General features: G+C 43.3%; 1 protein-coding gene across 6 annotated transcripts in view; it reads left to right on the forward strand.

Moving 5' to 3' along the window:
* NTM (neurotrimin) overlaps nucleotides 1–18,993 on the forward strand; it is a 975,363-nt gene that overhangs the window by 830,489 nt on the left and 125,881 nt on the right. For all 6 annotated transcript variants that reach the window (XM_011934700.1, XM_011934698.1, XM_011934701.1 and 3 more), the window contains one exon: nucleotides 15,165–15,290. In XM_011934700.1, coding sequence (XP_011790090.1) covers nucleotides 15,165–15,290 — 126 coding nt within the window. The remainder of the gene's footprint in view (nucleotides 1–15,164; nucleotides 15,291–18,993) is intronic.

The following is an 18,993-nucleotide window of genomic DNA, read 5'->3' on the forward strand; positions in this document are numbered from 1 at the left end:
TTAAGGAGGAGCAGCCAGTAAGGTCAGTAGAGAGTGAGGACAGTGTGATAGCATCAATCCAAAGAAGGAAGGGTAGATCTGGGTCAAATACTGCTGGAAGATTGAATTATGAGGACAGGGACTTGGGCATTAGATTTAGTAAGATGTACCTCCTGGGATCTGGTTACACAGAGATTGGGGGAAATGCTTCTATTAATAGTTGGATTGGTAGTTGGATTGGTGAGTGCATATTTGTGTGTGTAATTCTATTTTGGATCTTTTAACATGTCCTGAGTACTATGTAAATCATCTAAATTACCATGTATCATAACCACCCTATTAGGTATTGTTATTATTTGCATTTTGAAGAAAGGACACTGAGAAGTTAAATAACTTTCTTAAACATATGTCTGTTTATACATTTATTTATTACTTATTTATTTGAGAGACAAGGTCTTGCCCTGTTGCCCTTGCTGGGGTGCAGTGGTGCAATCTTGGCTCACTGCAGCCTCAACTTCCTGGGCTAAAGTGATCCAGCCTCCTGAGTAGCTGGGTCTACAGTATCATGCCAGCACAAACAGCTAAGTTTAAATTTTTTTTTTTTTTAATAGAGAGAGCGATGTTGCTATGTTACCCAGGGTGATCTCAAATTACTAAGCTCAAGCCATCCTCCCACCTCAGCCTCCCAATGTGCTGAGATTACAGGTGTAAGACACTACACCTGCGCTTATAAATGTATTGAATACAACTGAACTGTATACTTAAAAATGGCCGAAATGATAAATGATAGATATATTTTACCACAGTAAAAACTTTGAAAACTATGGCTAGTGGATAGTAGATTCAGGATTGGAGCCTGAGTCTACTTGGCTCCCGAGTCTGAGTTCTTGGCTATGGTCATATTCTGCAGATTTGCATAGAGCCCTTACTGAATATTAATCCATTCAGATAGAGACCAATGTGTGATATTTATCAAGCATAATTAGAGAGAAAAGTAGAAGGTAAGTGGGGAAGGAAGAGTGCCTAATGTCTCAAGACAAGTACTTTAAAATTTATTCTGTGGGTGGACAGAGTTGGCAAACTTTTGACCTTTTGAATTAATTCACTCATTTAGTATCAGCCGTCCAGCCAGTATCTAATAAGACCCTAGTGGAAGGCAAGGTGTGTTTAGCTAGGACTAAATGATAAGCAACGTTTCAGACATGTAGACCTGAAAAGCAAGCATCTTGTAAGACAAGATAAATACCATGAACCAAGGCAGGAAGTACGGAAAGTGGCAGTGAATTCTTTGGTAGAACAGTCACAGTCTAGTGTGGCTAGAGTGCTAAATGGGAGAGGGCCTTGAATGACAAAGCATGGGTTTTAAAATTATATTCTGTGGACAGCTATGATTAATGAAACATAAAAGATCATGAAACATCAGCAGGAGAAATCTAAGAAAGGCATGACAACACAGGTCGAGATTTTTGGTGATCTCAAAGCATGGTATGTAGAGTGTAGTTGTTCACCTAATTCATATGGAGGAGGTTTATTACATGGTTAAACATACCAAGGGACTTAGGTTCTGAATTTTTGTCAGTGTTGAGGCACAACATCTGCTTCTATATGCTTTTCTGTAATTGGACATATTTTGGATTGAGTGGCCAGACTCTTTGATGTGCAGAGGTAAATGAATGCTGTTCAGCGGCATACATCTTTTACAGTTCTCAGTAGCAAGAGAAGACGCTGGCATAAAACCCACACAATTGCATTTCTCGTAGTAAGTGGTCAGGTGGCCTCTTCCCCTCTGTATCCATAGATAGGGGAGAAATTCCTTCCTGAGTGATACTGGGGAGCAGATGGCCTTGTGTCAAGATTCGTTGACATCCTGATGGGCCTGCTTTCTCCTGCTGGGAACTGGTGAGGGAGAAGGAAGAGTTATTGTCAAATTCCCAACTTGCCCTTTTTGATATGAAGTTCACTTGTAATTTTTTTTTTTACTTCTGTTGCTAATGCATTTTGTTCTCCCAAGTGTGAGAGACCTAGCTTCCTCTGTAGCCTTTAATTAGTTCCTGGATGATGACATCTCTACTGAGAAGCAACTGGTTGCGTCCCTCCAATCTCGGAGGGAGATAAAGGAATCTAATAAAGACATTTGGTATTTCTAGGTGATGTGTTTGACAAGCTTTGTATTAACAAGAAGTCATGTTGAAACTTTTCTCTTTCCCCAACTGCACTGCCTCACTCGCTCTAGCACTGTGACATTTCACAGGGGGATTAACAGAGCTGCTGCTCTCACTGAGAACTTGTAGTTTAAAACAGACAGACCTGCGTCTCTACCCCTCACGCTAGAGGGGAAGGAGCTTCACCTTGATCTGTTCACCAGCCATAACCTTTATGAGGGATTTAGTGGCAAAAGGTCTTGGAACACAAAATCAACGGATAAGTTTCCTTCGAAAGCAGTGGGACCACTTCCCAGGATTCAAGATTCAAGGTCAGATAATGAGATGTGTCTTCCTCGCAGCAGCCTAGTTATTCCCTAAGACGGTGGTCACAAGGAGTGTAGGAACAACTCAGGTTTTAATTCTGGCATGAGCGATATTGGGACTCTAGCGCTAGAGAGAGGCGGAAACTCTTCTCAGGGCTAATGACCCTCCTTTGCTGAACTCAACTGTGCAGTTATTTGGAGAACAAGAGAAAAATCTCTGGAATTATTTGCACTTTACTGCAGTCAGGGGGTGAGGTGTGGTGAGGACTTCACCACAGCCTTCTTACTGCAGTCAGCATAATTCCCTGCTGCATACAGTTTTATAGCTTGTGTTTGAGTGCATAACTACCAGTGCTTTTAGGCAATTAAGAATTAAAGTGCCAATGACGCCATGAAGGCAGCTGAGAATGTAAGTGAGCTTGGCGCTGTTGGCAGCCGGCAGATTGACAGCTCAGAAATTCAGGTTTCTGCAGAGCTGAGAGCCGAGAGCAGCGACCACCTGGGGACAGGGGCTTAGTCTCTATCTGGTTGACCTCCATCTGACCTGAGTGAGGCAGCCTGGGAGAGAGGAATGATTGTTACCTGAGTATCTCTTAAGGACAAGAGGAGAACATGAGCAGAATCATGGCTCAGAGTCTAAGAGGTTACCATGACCTACACATACATATTTACATATTTGTTTGCCTGTATTATATCAAGATGTAGAAATACAAACTTTATCCCAGGGTAGAGTAATGGCACAGACTATTACAACAAAATGTTTTTTCTCTCTATGAGGTGGGTTTCTGAACAGAAGCAAGAACATCCAAGGGGCAGAGTTAGCTAACATCTTCCTGATTTTGCAGACAAATGACCCCTATTGAAAATGCAGTGGGATTACAGAGGCTGAAGTCCTTAGGACTAGAATGGAAGTATATGTACCTAGAGCGTCCCTCTAGCTGAGGCTGGAGCTGCCAGGGGCACCCCCTACCCATGAGTTTGCTGAGCCTGATTGAATGGGGTCTTGTTCTATTTCTATGGAGATCTTTTGGAGATTGTGCAAAAAGTCCATCTAGGGGAGAGAAGCAACTGACGGAGTCTGGTATATGATAGAAGTGGCAGTCACCATTGCATAGCTTATGGTATCTGGTCACTTGAGTTTCATGAACATCACCTGCATTCTTGCTTTGGGAAGGGAAAGTCACAGGAAGGTGCCAGATGCCAAGAGAGCAAAAGCTACAACGTAACGAGGCCTTGCGGTTGAGCCTCAGAGGATATGGCAAGGCTATGGCTATTGGGAACTACAGGAATAAGCAATTCCTGGTGAGAAGAAATTAGAAACAGTGGTGTCACAACTCTCTTGCCAGCCCCTGGCTCTGAGGAGAGGATGGATGTGAAGAAACCAGGCACGTCAGGAGATACTGCTAAGCGCTATAAATAAATCCTGGACAGCACATCAGGGTTGGTTTTTACAGCAAACAATTATGCTGTTTACCACGAATTGATTGAACTCTGAATTATCTCAATCACAATAGCATTCATTTGCAGAGTGATTAGTAATTCACTAAGTGCTTTCAATTATACCTACATATTTTATTTGATCCCAAATCCCTGTAGGAAGAGCTTAGGTCTGAGAACAGCCACTTTCAGGCTCAGTGGCTTTGAGAACGTCATTAGCGGGGTGAAACCTCCGTTTCCTGGATTACAAGGAAGAGTAGATGGGAAGCCCTTATTAGGTCTTCAACAAATATTCGTTTTCTCCCATGAGGAATAATATTAAAAAGTCATATTTCCCATATTTTTACTTTTGTTCTCTTCTTCGTGAAATCATGTAATGAATTAGATTACTTGACTCCTTTCTCGTTGTGACATTATTTCAAGTTTTGAGGATCTTTGGCTCGTGTACATTTTGGCTGTCAGTTTTCAGGGACACCTTATTAGAGAATCTGCAATGTGTCTGACGTTCTGCATGGTGGTTTTGGATTAGTTGTGTAACCTCTCCGAGCTTCAGTTTCTCAACTACGCAGTGGGGGATCATGCCTTAGGAGTTCCAGTGAGGATTTACAAGGGAGCAGCAAACGTGGAACACCTGGCAAAGTGCTCAGCATGGGTGTTCGTGTTTCTTCTCTTCCCACCCCATCTCTCCTCCCTTCGTGAACTGGTCCCTAAAGAGCGAGGCCTGGCGGTGGAGGGCAATAAAGCCAGTCATGTACACCCAACCCAAAGCGTGCACCGCTGTACGTGGAAAACACGCACAGCTGGGAAACAGCTGGCTCTGTCTGGATGGCAGGTCCACATCATGATCACCGATATGTCCCTTATGTTTCCATGTTAAAAAATTGATGAAGAGACACTTCTTAGTAATTTCTTGTATGTGACCCACATAATGGGGCACTTATGGTTATAGGTAGTTGCTGTGAAATTCAATTTTTACCATTATGCCCTGAAGCCAAGAGGCATGGAATGAGGAAAGAGTGGTGTGGACTTCACTCTCGTATGTCTCCATCAGGAATGACTAAAACTGGGTCAAGAGGCAGCGCTCATAAAGACTTCCTTCCACATTTCAGTTGATCCTGAAAGGAACAAGTTCCAATCTTCAGAACCACTGGTTTATGACTAATCCCGAATAAATCACTAGGATTTTTTCCCAGGGCTTCAGGATTTTCTAGCAAACATGAAGGGTTTTACTATGGAAGGAGAGAGAAGGAATGAGATGTAACAAGTGACAAAAGGGTTCTGGCGAAGAGAATAATAATCCACGGAGGTTATGCCAGTAAGGAGCATTCCACATTTTCAAGCTCTCATTTGGAATTCTGGATGTCTGTAGTCTGACCCTTCCCTTCTTGAAAAGCGTGGCAGCAAGCGCATTGCTGGCAAAAGAATGGGGTCCTGTTGCACAGCACATCCTAGCCTGGAGCCTGAGTCCTCATTTAAAGATGCTGTTTGTCCTCAGACCATGAGCACATCAGCAGGGGGCGCTGTCCATCCCGACGTCCAAACCAAAACAGTCCCCTACTGCACTAAAAATCTCTATTTCTCTTCATATTGGTCTCTAGAGGTACACATTTTTAGTAACACTAAGAAATGACATTTGAGTAATGCTTTATGTATAAAATTGATTTTTTAACATTTTAATCTGATCCACAGAACATCTATTTTGAGGAGAAAAGATGGGTATTGATATATAATGAATATAATCAGAGACTCAAATGATTACCATGCACTTATACAGCTAGTAACTGTGGGGTGTGGGCTTAAAACCTTGGCTTCTGATGTGAAACTTAGGGTTCTTTTTTATTAAAAGAGACCTTAGGGATCCCACAATGCTGGATGTATATTCTATCATACAGATATTTTGGAAGAAAAGAAGGAAGGAAGGAATGAAGGAAGGAAGGGAGGGAGGGAGGGAGGGAGGAGAAGAATGAGGATTAAATATTTTTGCAAATGTGGGAAGATCCAAAAATATATTTATTAAACTTCCCATCTACTCTTGTGGCAAAGAATAACACTGTATAGGTAGCAATGGGGAGTACTCCCTTTGTTAACTATACCATGGGCATACAGATGTTCTCGTGGATATGTGAAAGGAACAGGACCTCCTATGTGTGGGTACATTCAGCAAAACCCAAGGGCCACTGGGTTGGGATCTGCATTTTACTGGACTGAACTCTGTGTGATGAAAACATAGTTGGAATCAGATATGACCTTCATTTAGGTCCCACATTCACCACTTGTTAGCTGGGCGACCTTGAGCACATTACTAAAATGCTACTAATCCTTAGTTTCTTCATCTGGCAATTGGAATAACAATAGTGCTGCCCCATAGGATTCTTATACAGGATACAATTATCTAGTAATGCATTCAAGATTCATCCCTGCAAAGATTCTAATGCATAGTAGTTGCACAGTGTGTAGGTGTCCACAAACATATAGGTATTGGTGTTTGTTTATTCTTCATGTATATTCCTATGATTCCATGTGCATTTGCTATTTTTCTAACCCATATTATTTCTATTTAAAAAAACACTTTGCGGTGGCTCACGCCTGTAATCCCAGCACTTTGGGAGGCTAAGGGGGGCGGTTCACGAGGTCAGGAGATTGAGACCATCCTGGCTAACATGGTGAAACCCTGTCTCTACTAAAATACAAAAAAAAAAAAAAAAAAAAATTAGCCGGGTGTGGTGGTAGGTGCCTGTAGTCCCAGCTACTCTGGAGGTTGAGGCAGGAGAATGGCATGAGCCCGGGGGGCAGAGCTTGCAGTGAGCCTAGATTGCGCCACTGCACTCCAGCCTGGGCAACAGAGCGAGACTCTGTCTCCAAAAAAACAAACAAACAAAAAACACTGCAATTTTCAGCTGTATGTCCTTGAACAAGTTCCTTGACTCCTCTGAGTATCAGTATCCTCATCTGTAAAGTGTGGGAAATAATTAGGATGACCCATTTGCCTGAAATGCTTTTGGTTTCAGCAGTGAAAGTTTTATGTCTCAAGAAACCCTCCAATTCCAGGTAGGCCTGGGCAGTTGGCTGCCTTAGAGAGAATATCTATTTGTGGGGTTCATACAGTGAAAAATAAAATAAAGGTATGATAGCCAAACACCTGTTATACCGCAGGTATTTAATAAATGGTAATTATCAACATCATTATGTTCGCTAACAGTCCTTGGGAGTAATTTAAAGATCTTGAGGAAATTCAGTCATTTCAGTTTATTTGCATTTGCATATAGCCTTGAGAGAACATAGTAATTCATTCGCTCAAAAAATTGTTGAACACAAAGGCATTATGATGATGTGCTGACCATTTCAATGAACAGGACACCAACAGAGCTTACATTGTACTTAGGAGAGGCAGACAGTTATGTAGCAAGCCAGGCAGGCTGGGGGTTCTCTTGTAGAATGGGGGTTTGAGGAAGGCTTCTGTGAGGAGCTGAAATTGAATGAATTAGACAGAACCAGTGTGAGTAGCAGGAGAAAGGCAAGTGTAAAGGACTGAGTCGAAGGTGGGCTTGAGGCATTTGAAGAGGACAAGTGGCCAGCAGGGTGCGAAAGGGAGAATGCTGTGGGAAGAGCATGCAGAGGGAGGTGGCATCCAGAGTGTGCAGGGCCTTTGAGACCAAATAAGGAATTTGCCTGCATGCTCCATGACACATTCATCTCTGCATTCAGTCTGGATGAGAGAAGGGAAGTCCTAACCACGCACATTCGCCACAGCCTGAATCCCACCTGAACCACTCAGCTGTGCCTAGGCTTTGCTTGGCCCTTGGGAAAAGATGGATTTTTTTCTCAAAACCAACACCCACTTGGTTGCATCTTTCCAACCTTTCCAATCTGGGTTAGACATTCATGCACCAGGCTGTTCTCATAGGCCTTGGTGTCTCTGCGCGTGATCTGGAAGCCAGAAAGGTTAAGAGTGCTCCAGATTTGTCCTGTTAATTATGTAAAGACAAAGGTCCCTAAAGAGGCCTTAGCAGTGAAGCAGCCCTGGCTGTGAGAACTGCCCTGAGGAGATATGGGCATCTCCAATCTTCAGGACAGGAGAGGCAGGAGGGGAAGCTCTACTGCCAGCCAAGGAAGCCATCAGGGATCTGTAGATCTGCATGTGCTGTGCAGTTACCTGGTCCAAGTGGCGTATGTGCATTCTCAGCCCCACAGGACTGCACAGTGCTTAATAAAGCGTCCTAATTTGGATTTAATAGGATATCCACTGTGTGCTAAAAACAGCAAATTGCTATTTATTAATGACGTAATTATTAAAACTCAACACCTGGGCAGTGGAAGCTAAACCAAGAGTAGGGAAGTTCCTCAGAATACTGTTTTAATAATTATCTTATTTAATTATTTACACGTTTGAATTAAAATTCAATAAGAGCCAGATTAAACATTAACGTAATGTATTAAACGTGGAACTGTATCAAAACAGCATGGCTCCCTTGGCTTCTGTCTTTCTTCCTAAACATATCCTAACCACTCCTTGGTCTTTCTGTTTCTATAATTGGTATATTTTCTAGATTCAGCTCTCAGAAGCCCGGAGGTACCACATACATGCCTATGGGGAAAAGCCGATGACCTTTTCAAAGGACTCAACCACTCTTAGCAGGTCTAATTTACTATTGGCACATCAGTTCTCACCCCTCTGCTCTTTACCTTTCATGTGGATTCTCAAACTGGGATCTTGCCCAGACCTCCGATCCTCTGATTCCAACTGCTAACGTAATAGTAATATTCTTCCTGGATGTCCCTTATCATCTCACCATCAGCAAGTCTAAGACAGAATTAATCACACTATTGTTCTCCCCAAAAGTAGTTCCCCCTGGAAGGTCTAGGATCTCCCTGTGCAGCCATCCAGATGCTACTGAACAGAATGGCATTCCTGCTTGACCCCATCTCCCTGGTCGTCCTCCTAGCAACCATTTGTGAATTTTTCCTGGGCATTGCTCTCCAATCCATCCCTTGCTTTTCATCTTTTCAGAGCCAACAGTTTAATCCAGGCTTTGAACATCACTGTCTATTGATTTCTGTGACTCCAGTTTCTGTCTGTTTTACTCCATCTGACACAGTGTTAACAGATTCTTTTCTTTAAAATAATTTTTTTTTAAATTACAACATTCTTTTAAAAAAATTCAAATGCTTGCCACTGCCTATAGGATAGAGCTAAAATCTAGGCGCTAGGCATTCAGGCCCTTCCATCGTGTGGCTCTCGTCCACTTCATGATCTTGCATCCCATTTTTCATTGATTCTGTCAAAAGTTATGGACTGTCCATTCTGTGTTGACACTGCATAGACGTGTTTGCCAAGCACATGCGATATTAAAACTCACTCGTTGAGCACTTCACATTGCCTGAAACTGTTCTCAATGCATTTCATAACTTACTCCTATGTCTTTGAAAGAGTCTTTGTGAGGTTCAGACAGTTATTAGCTTCATTTTATAAATGTGGAGAGCAAGACACAGGCAGGTGAAGTAACTTGGCCAAGGTTGCCCAGTTAGAACATAGTAAAACTGGATCTCAGCCCCTGCTCTGCGTTGCCTCTTGTAGTCAGTAGACACTGTACTCCCTCAGTTCATGGATTTCTGCCTTCCCATCTGTGCCCATGCAATTCTGTCCCATTTGAAACAGCTTCACTTTTTCTGCCTAGATGCCTATTTCTCATTCACTGATACTTAAAATAAACTCCAATTTGAGGTGAAGCCATCTCTGATACTCTCGCTAGCTGTTATCCTCCCTCCTAGTAATTCATAGCACTTAAAGTTTGTACTCTTCATTCACATTCAATCATACACAATTTTCCAACATATTTTGCCTTATTATTCAATTCTCTGGAATGTTTATATGCCCTGTTTCCCGAAACAGATTGTAAGTTCATAGGGGGCCAGGCAAATTAGTATGTGTCTGCGTGTTCTTCATATACCTAGCACACCATTGTGTAACAGTAGGTGTTCACAAAATGTTCATTGAATGACTTTTGGCCCAGCCTCTAAAGCAAGAGTCTCCAACCCTCAGGCCATGCACTGGTAATGCTCTGTTGCTTGTTAGGAACCAGGCCGCACAGCAGGAGGTGAGCAGCTGGTGGGTGAGTGAGTGAAGCCTTCTTTTGTATTTACAGTCATTCCCCATTGCTGGCGATACCGCCTGAGCTCTGCCCCCTGTCAGATCAGTGGCAGCATTAGATAGGAGCATGAACCCTTATTGTGAACTGCCCATGCAAGGGATCTAGGTTGTGCACTCCTTGTGAAAATCTAATGCCTGATGATCTGTCACTGTCTCCCGTCACCCCCAGATAGGACCCTCTAGTTGCAGGAAAACAAGCTCAGGGTTTCCACTGATTCTACATTATGGTGAATTGTATAATTATTTCATTATATATTGCAATATGACAATGTAATAATAATAGAAATACAATGCATAATAAATGTAATGTCCTTGAATCATCCTGAAACCATTCCTTCCGCCATCCCCAGTTCATGGAAAAATTATCTTCCATGAAACCTGTTGCTGGTGCCAACAAGGTTGGGGACTACGCCTCTAAAGTAGACTTCTTCCATTAACAATTATGCCTGGCCATAAAATGTCTTACTAATAGCGCTTGCCTTATATTGTCTCCTTTGCCTCGGATATTTTTCCTCCTTTTCTCTCCAGATATGATTACTTTTTACTTACTCCTAGGGCTTAACTTAGGTTTCACATATCTAAAAAGCCTCTTGTGACATCCGTGTCAAGGTTGGCTTAGATGTCTGTCGTCTGTGTCCCCATAACACCCGATTCACCATTCTGTGTCACCAAACATTAGAATATTAGGCTTCTGCATCTGTTTTTATATCTTGAGGCTGTGAACTCCTTGAGGGAAAGGATGGTATCTTATTTAGTTTATGTCTCTAGTGCTTAGCACAACGCTGGTGTGTGGAAAGTGATCAATGAATATTGAAGAAGGAGTGAACGAATGAAAATAAGCAAAACAATCCTAGTATGTTTCTTTTTTTTTTCTTTTTGAGACGGAGTCTCGCTCTGTCGCCTGGGCTGGAGTGCAGTGGCCGGACCTCAGCTCACTGCAAGCTCCGCCTCCCGGGTTCACGCCATTCTCCTGCCTCAGCCTCCCGAGTAGCTGGGACTACAGGTGCCCGCCACCTCGCCCGGCTAGTTTTTTGTATTTTTCAGTAGAGACGGGGTTTCACCGTGTTAGCCATAATGGTCTCGATCTCCTGACCTCGTGATCCGCCCGTCTCGGCCTCCCAAAGTGCTGGGATTACAGGCTTGAGCCACCGCGCCCGGCCCCAATCCTAGTATGTTTCTAACAGTCTGAGTGATCACTTCGAATTATGGGGAGTCAGATACAGAATGTATCCATGGAAACAATATAAAAATACAAGTAGCCCTATCTCATATTTGGTCAGAAGCTTCCTTATGAGGATGGCTTAGCTAAAACCACAGTGCACCCTAATCAATTCAATGTAGTCTTGAATACTGACAATGAGAAGTTGCCACCTAGAAAATCATATTTTGACTCCCACAGCATCTTAGGCATATGCCAGTTTGTTTTTGATCATTGGGATTGCTCCCCTGGTCAAACCACCTCATCTCTATGCCATGAATGGTCTGTCTTTCTCACTCACCTAGGGGCAGTTTGCCTCCTTCAAACTGTATTCTTAGGCAGAATTTAAAGGACAGCAAGCACTTCTCCAACTTCTACCTCATGAGTTGGATATTTTCCAGTTATTAGTGGGGGGAGACAATTCTAGATGATTCTTCCTAGCATGAGGTGCAATTGTCTTATTTAATATACTTACTGCACTGACAGCTCTGGCCCAAACCACCTTCTATCCTACTTGGGGACTGTCCATTGTTCTCTAGTGTATGATTAGCAGATTAGCTATCATGTAGGAAGCCAGGAAAATGAACTCACAGTAAGCCCTTCCAAAGCAAGAGTAATTCATTACCCGGCCTGATTTCCACTTAAAATGTACTTTAAGTACACTTCCAACTACAAACCCTAAATCACCCTGTGTTCACAAAGTCCATCATTTTTTATTTTATTGCATGGCGTTGGCGTGACATAATCCCTTGCAGAGCTTCTCGGAGTGCTTTACAGATCAATAAATTACTTACCTGCACAGTTGAAGCAGTGTCTGCAAGGCCAGCACAGACATTCTGCAGGCAGCCTGTCCTCCAGGAAGCAAGCAAGGCTGTACGGGTGCCAAAAGTGAGGAGGGGTAGGGCCCAGCAGATGTATGGATTGGTGTTGGGGGGTGGAGGGGGAGGCGGCTGTGTGAGATGTGTGAGATGCGAATGCTCTAGTTAAAACTCTGTGAATAAAACACATCGAAGTGTCTATTTTTGCAATGATCAGTTTAAATGATTCCAGAACTAAGAGAATTTAGAAGTTTGTACCCTTCAGGCAGTCAGCAAATCAAATGCTCAGTCATTAACTCATCAATTACCTTTCTGTCCTGGAAGGCTCGATGTAGCTTTTAAAATGACAGAACCATAAATTGCAATGTTATGGCTTAAAAGTCCCAGATTATAGAGTTAGTGTTCTGTCTCCTCCAACCCTTGTCCATGTCCGCTCTCCATTATTTCTCTCCCACCAAATGCTTATGGGAGTGCAATTAAGTGTGTGTGTGTGTGTGTGTGTGTGCACGCGTGTGTGGAGACACACACACTGCCTCTCTATCTGAAGCTCAATGAGGATGGAAATCTAAAAATGATTAAGTGGTGCTTACTCTGTGTAACATCCCCTAGTTAGGACAGCAAAAACTTAAAAAGTTAAGTGAGGATCTTGTTTAATATCTTATATTAATGTAATTTATAGTATAAAAGGAAAGGTGGGGCACATGTTACATAGGAGTTTACTTTTAATGCCATACAGGAGACACTACAGTGCTGTGGAATCCCCAGGAAGGAGAGGTCATATCCTCTTGAGGATCACCTGGACAGCCTTATCAAAGGGGTGGTAATTCTCTCAGATCTTGAACAATGTTAACAGAAGTGGATAGGCACAGAGAAGGGTGTGAGCACTGAAGTCAGCAACAAGGGCATGGGGATAAGGAGACAGCTCAGTGCAGCACAGATAAGTACAGCACATGCTTATTAATGATGAACGTTTCAGTTGGGTGGATGCAGGACATACATGGAAGGTAACACTGGAGGAGACAAGGGGAAGAAGGCTAAGATATCTTTATAATACCCCCTTTTCATGAAGGAAAAGATCCAACACAACTAGGAATGAGTGAGTAATGGTTCACGTAGAGGAAAGACCAGCATTAAAATTTGCAAACCCATCTGATTTGAGTGTGAGGGCGCCACTCTGACCTTGCAACAAGCAATAAAGTCATCGCACAGCTTCCCTGGGATCTCCAGCAGGCCAGATCACATTGTAAGCCAGGTGGATGGTGTGCTCTAGAATTGCACAACATCGTGGCTCTGAGGAGTACTTATTCAAGGCAAGAATATAACATGAAGAAACAGAAGAGTGCTGGATGGAGGGGACACTTCACTTGCCAAGAACTAAGAAGTCAAAACCAGCATCAGTAGGACTGAAAGAATATCTGCCAATGACCCAGCTCTGAGGTTGTTATGGACACATGTTGCACACAGGTTGGGAAGGTGGTTCCCTTGAATAACCATTATGACTCAATTCTGTAAATATTTGTTGAGCTCTTAGTGTGGATACAAATATAAGTAACACATCGTTCAGGTCATCAGAAAGTTCATGGCCTAGTGGGTAATGCTAAGCACATAACCATAGCATAGTGAAATAAGTGTCTAGAATTGGAGTGTGGGAGCTCAATAAATGGCATCTTTACTCCATTCACTTGAATGCTAAAACACATAAGACAGATAAGTAGATACATGGAACCAAATATCACATGTTTATTCGTAGTAAAGCTGAGACTGGAGAATTCGGCTCAGATGTGCAGCAACAGTGAGGTTTCATGACTGGACCCCAGAAAGAAACAGGCACACACATGCAATGGCTGGATGTTCTGCGGGCCCTATCCAGTCCTTGTGCATTGCTGCTTCTGAAAATAAGCACGTGGAGGAACACAACATAGTATAAGCTTCAGAAAGTTCCAAAATAGAAGACCGAAGGAAGTAGACTCCTATCTCCAACTTGACCTATGAGAAAGAACCCCTTCCCTCCCTAAGGGGAGTCATTTAGTGGAGAAAGGAGAGAGAGAGAGAGCAAGAGAGAAGTAAGTTATGGCTAACTGAGGTTTTATTCGATTCCCCACCAGGTGTATAGAATGTGCTCTGGGCACATGGATGAAGAAGCAGCAATTTGAGGTGTCCAAAAGGGCAGAGAAGTGTAGAGGGTAGGGAAAGTTTCAACAAAGAAAGTGGCATTTACTTTGGGCCTTAAGGATGGCGGAGAGTGCACTTTGGGAGGCTGAGGCTACTGAACTGCTTGAGCTCAGGAGTTTGAGACCAGTCTGGGCACATGGCAAAACCTTGTCTCTATAAAAAAAAATAAAAATTAACCAGGAATAGTGGCACATGCCTGCAGTCCCAGCTACTTGGACTGAGGTGGGATTGCGTGAGCAGGGGAGGTCAAGGCTTCAGTGAGCCATATTTGTACCCCTGCACTCCAGCCTGGGTGACAAAGTAGGACCCTGTCTCAAAATAAAAATAAAAATGAGTATGGTTGGGAGTTGTCCAGGAAGGATATAAGGAACAATATGGACCCAAATCCTTAATGCCCAGACAAGGCATGATGTTCTAGGGACAGCAAGGGAGTCAGCAGAGGTGGGATCACTGGGATGGCCATGGAAATGTAGGCTGATGCTTGATTCTGCATGGCCTCATGCCTAGAAGGAGTCGAGCTATGACCAGGTGGCCATGGGGAGCCAGGGGAGCTATTTAGACAGAGATGTGATATGGTCAGAATTGCATTCTTTCAAGACGTCGCTGAATTCAGTGTGGAGGATGGCTCGTGGATATGTGTTGGAGGTGGGTGGGGGTGAGTAGATACAGGAAGAGGGTGGAGGCTAGGAGAATAGCTATTGCAGTGTTGCAGTAGAATTTATTCCCATTCGGACTCCCTGACTTTGTATTTAAATAAAAGGAAATCAAAGCTAAATTCAAGGTTAGACTTTTTTTGATACTTAACGTAATTCCTCTGATTTCTCATCATTAACTTACTATAGTCCATATAGTTTACTTTCTGGGCTGTTCTGCCAACTACCATGTGAAGACAACTAAGAAATGTTTCAGCAGGATTTTTATTTTCATTCTGTCTTGTCTCCACAGTATCTCCCAAAATTGTAGAGATTTCTTCAGATATCTCCATTAATGAAGGAAACAATATCAGCCTCACCTGCATAGCAACGGGTAGACCAGAGCCTACAGTGACTTGGAGACACATTTCGCCCAAAGGTAAGAGAACAGTTTGGTGCACTGCATCAGGAGGATAAATGGGGGAATTGGGGGCCCTTGGTAGGAGGTTATGGGTGCTGATACCTCCTCCAAAGGAGTCTACGTTTCTGATGGCTTGATGGTAATATACTCATCACTCTGCAGAAAACACTGATGTTCTCTGCAAAACAGGCATATCCTCTAAGATTTCAGAATTCATACCTCAGTATCTCCCCCGTCCCTTGGAAATTAACCCCTGTTGTCTCCGGGTGAAATGGCGGTAAGGTGTTCTGGGTGGACGTTACGTGTTGTTTGATGACGGAACGAAGCTTCAGTGGCAGTTGTTCAGCTGGTTGTTTTAAAAGCGAGAAAACACATAATGGTGGGTGGGCTTTAAATGGCCACATTCCTAAAAGGAGACTGTCCAAGTCTGTGCCTCTGCAGCCTTGCCAAAAATCTGCTCACGAGCTGTTTCTGTGGTTTTGTTGTTGTTTTACTCTGATTGATCCTAGAGAACAAATGTAACTTAATATGTGACTAAATTGCAAAAATTTACTTTATCTGAAGCTCAGATGTTATGTAGACCAAAGTGTTGTTTTGTGCTTTCATGGATTGAACATTAAAACCTTTAGAATTTGAGACAAGATGTCATTTATTATTAAGCTAGCTTTTATTTGGGAACAAAAAAGATAAAAATATTTCATTCTTAAATATTTATTGAGTGCTTGCAATAGTCCAGCCTCTCTTCCAGGCACTGGGGGTTACAGCAATAAGCCAAAGAGGTGAAGTTTTCACTGTCATGAGCTCACATTCTCATGAGACAGATGATAAAAAAAGAGTATGCAATATAACAGGTGGTATTAAGGGTGAGAAAATAGAACAGGATGTGTTGACAGAATGACAAGAGCTTTCTTCAGAGAAGGGCTCTGAAAAGAAGATATTTGTGCAGAGATATGAATAGTGGTCCTTAATTGTGTTGCTTATTGCTGATTAATGTGAAATGTGTGTATGTGATTATGTATGTATATATATGCAGGTGTGCACAGATGGATGAAAGTGTGTGATTGGCATGAAAAACGCATATTAGGGGGTGCTTTTGGTCTCAACTGCCATGGAAGGGAAAAGTGGGAAACAGAGTTGGGCAAGTTGGAAGCTGGCTTGTGATGCAGTGCAGTGGGACATCTCGGCTGAGCCTACGGGGAGCTCTGAAGCTAGGATTGCCCTTCAGAAGGTTCCCTTATTGAGGTGATGGAGCTAGTCCTCTGCACTGGCACAGCAGTCCAAATATAGGCTGATCCCCAAACAGGTGTGACTGTGGGCCAGGCGTCTCTCTTCACATGAGACACAGGCAGCGGACCACCGAGGGCCGTCCACCAGCAGCAGGTCCTTCTGTGAGGCTCCCAAAGGTGGCTGTGCATGACAGTGTCCACTATACTTCAACATTTTAATAAATCAGAGTAAGACTATGAAAGGGCCCCAAATACCAAATTCCAGACAGTGACAGTTGGCCCTGATGAATGTTCTCAGAGAAGGCATGACATTTTCAGTTGTGTGTGGCCTGAATTCCTGGGAGCTATCCTGGGCCACCATTCTTGACACTATCACTGTGAACGAGGGGTCTGTGAAAGCTATTCACATGTCTGCCAATCTCTCCATGTGAAATGACCTCACATGTGGACTGGCCCAAAATCGGGGAGGAAGCTTCAGTTGTGCATGAGATCATTAGTGGTGGAGAATGGCCCTGGGCCCTTCTGAAGGAGAGGCCATTCAGACAGATGCATGCTACGTCTGCAGTGTGCACCATTCATCACAGCCTGATGTGCGTCCCCAGTGCTAGCGGATGCCGGCCCAGTCTGTGCCTTTGGAGTCTGCAGAACATTTAGTATCAGGGTAGGCTTCCTGTGCCTGATGTCAAGAGGCTCTGTCTAGTGTTTGATGTCTCTTCTCCTTCCCTCCTCTGGCCAGTTCTCTGTCCTTTCCTGGGTGTTCCTTCCCCTGCTTCTCCTGCACGCATCTGCTTTTGGTCCTGCCATTTTATGCCTATAACTTCCCTGTAAGTTATTTTTGTTGTTGTTCTATGCTTTGACTTTCTCTTGCAGCCTCTGAAATGTTTCTGCTTTGATTTCATTCTTTTCCACATTCTCTCTCCCCTCCTTGCAATTGTTTGTTGTCTTCCCCTCTGACCTTTGGGCCTGTTGGGTTTGCCTGGCTGATGTTCACAAGGCTGTGTTAGAGTCTTTTGTCTCCCCTTTTGTGGCCGTCGGACAGATTCATTTCCCCAGGGAACTTTTGCCTGAGCCTGAGCCAGGTGTCCCATTTTACTGAGGTTTTAGCTGCTATGGAAACAGAAGATGGATCAAGGAAAGAGAAGCAGGACAATCAGAATCTACCTGCGGATTAATTTACATGAACAGCAATTTCCGGATCTCAGGTCCAGTTTAGCTATCCCAGATTCAAACTGATGAGACAGGCCAAGCAATAACAAATCACCTCGGAACTCACCAGGGTGCCTCCCAGTGACTGATTATTTGGAGATCAGAGATGTCACTGGACTGCGCCCAATATGAACTGAAGCTGGAGCCCCTCAGCAGCCAGGCCTTCATCTTTCCCCAGTAGTATTTCCTAAAGGAGGCTTATGCTAAATAAACCAGGACGGGCTCGGGGTTCCTTGGAGAAGAAGATGTGCACCTTAGCAGAGGCTCCAAAGAAAGGGTTCTGTTGTCATCTTTTATGTCATTCTTCGAGGGTAGATCACATTCCCATCAAGATCTTTCTTACATGCAAACCCGCCAAATCCCTGGATGAAGAGCTGATCAGGGCTAAGCTCTTTCCGCAACCCTGATGACTTCATTGCATTTTTTCTCTCCAGACTGATTTGTTTGTTCTGTACATGTCTTAAAAGTCCTTTTTTCCTTCATTATCACTCATGTGCTGTTGCTTGTGATAAACTTATATAAATCTCTTTAGGTTGTGTATGTCTAGTCTTGACTACCACGTGGAAAGGAGTACAGAAATGTTAAGGACTTCTTTAGACGTGGCTCATACACTTTGATATAGGGCAGCTTAGGAGTGACCATCAGGTGGAAAAGGAGATAGAGGGCCCTGTGTAGTATTTTATATCAGATGGAGAAAATGTCAGTTGTCCATGTCCATATCCAGTACAGAGAGGGAGGTAGGGCCTACAAGGCCACCTCTTGGCACTTTCATTGAGTGTTTGAAATAATTTCCATATATTATTACTGGCATTATGCCTTTGTAGTTCCCTTCCTGAATTTATCAGAATTCAAAGAGGAAGTGCAGTAACTTTTTTTTTTAATAATTATACTTTAAGTTCTAGGGTTACATGTGCACAATGTGCAGGTTTGTTACATATGTATATATGTGTCATGTTGGTGTGCTACACCCATTAACTTGTCATTTATATTAGGTATAGCTCCTAGTGCTATCCATTCCCCCTCCCCACTTCCTCCTCCCCGCAATAGGCCCCGGTGTGTGGTGTTCCCCTTCCTGTGTCCAAGTGATCTCATTGTTCAACTCCCACCAATGAGTGAGAACATGTGGTGTTTGGTTTTCTGTTCTTGTGATAGTTTGCTGAGAACGATGGTTTCCAGCTGCATCCATGTCCCTACAAAGGACACGAACTCATCCTTTTTTATGGCTGCATAGTATTCCATGGTGTATATGTGCCACATTTTCTTAATCCAGTCTGTCACTGATGGACATT

The sequence above is a fragment of the Colobus angolensis genome, unplaced genomic scaffold, assembly GCF_000951035.1.
Source record: "Colobus angolensis palliatus isolate OR3802 unplaced genomic scaffold, Cang.pa_1.0 Scaffold137, whole genome shotgun sequence".
In the NCBI taxonomy this organism is placed as follows: domain Eukaryota; kingdom Metazoa; phylum Chordata; class Mammalia; order Primates; family Cercopithecidae; genus Colobus; species Colobus angolensis.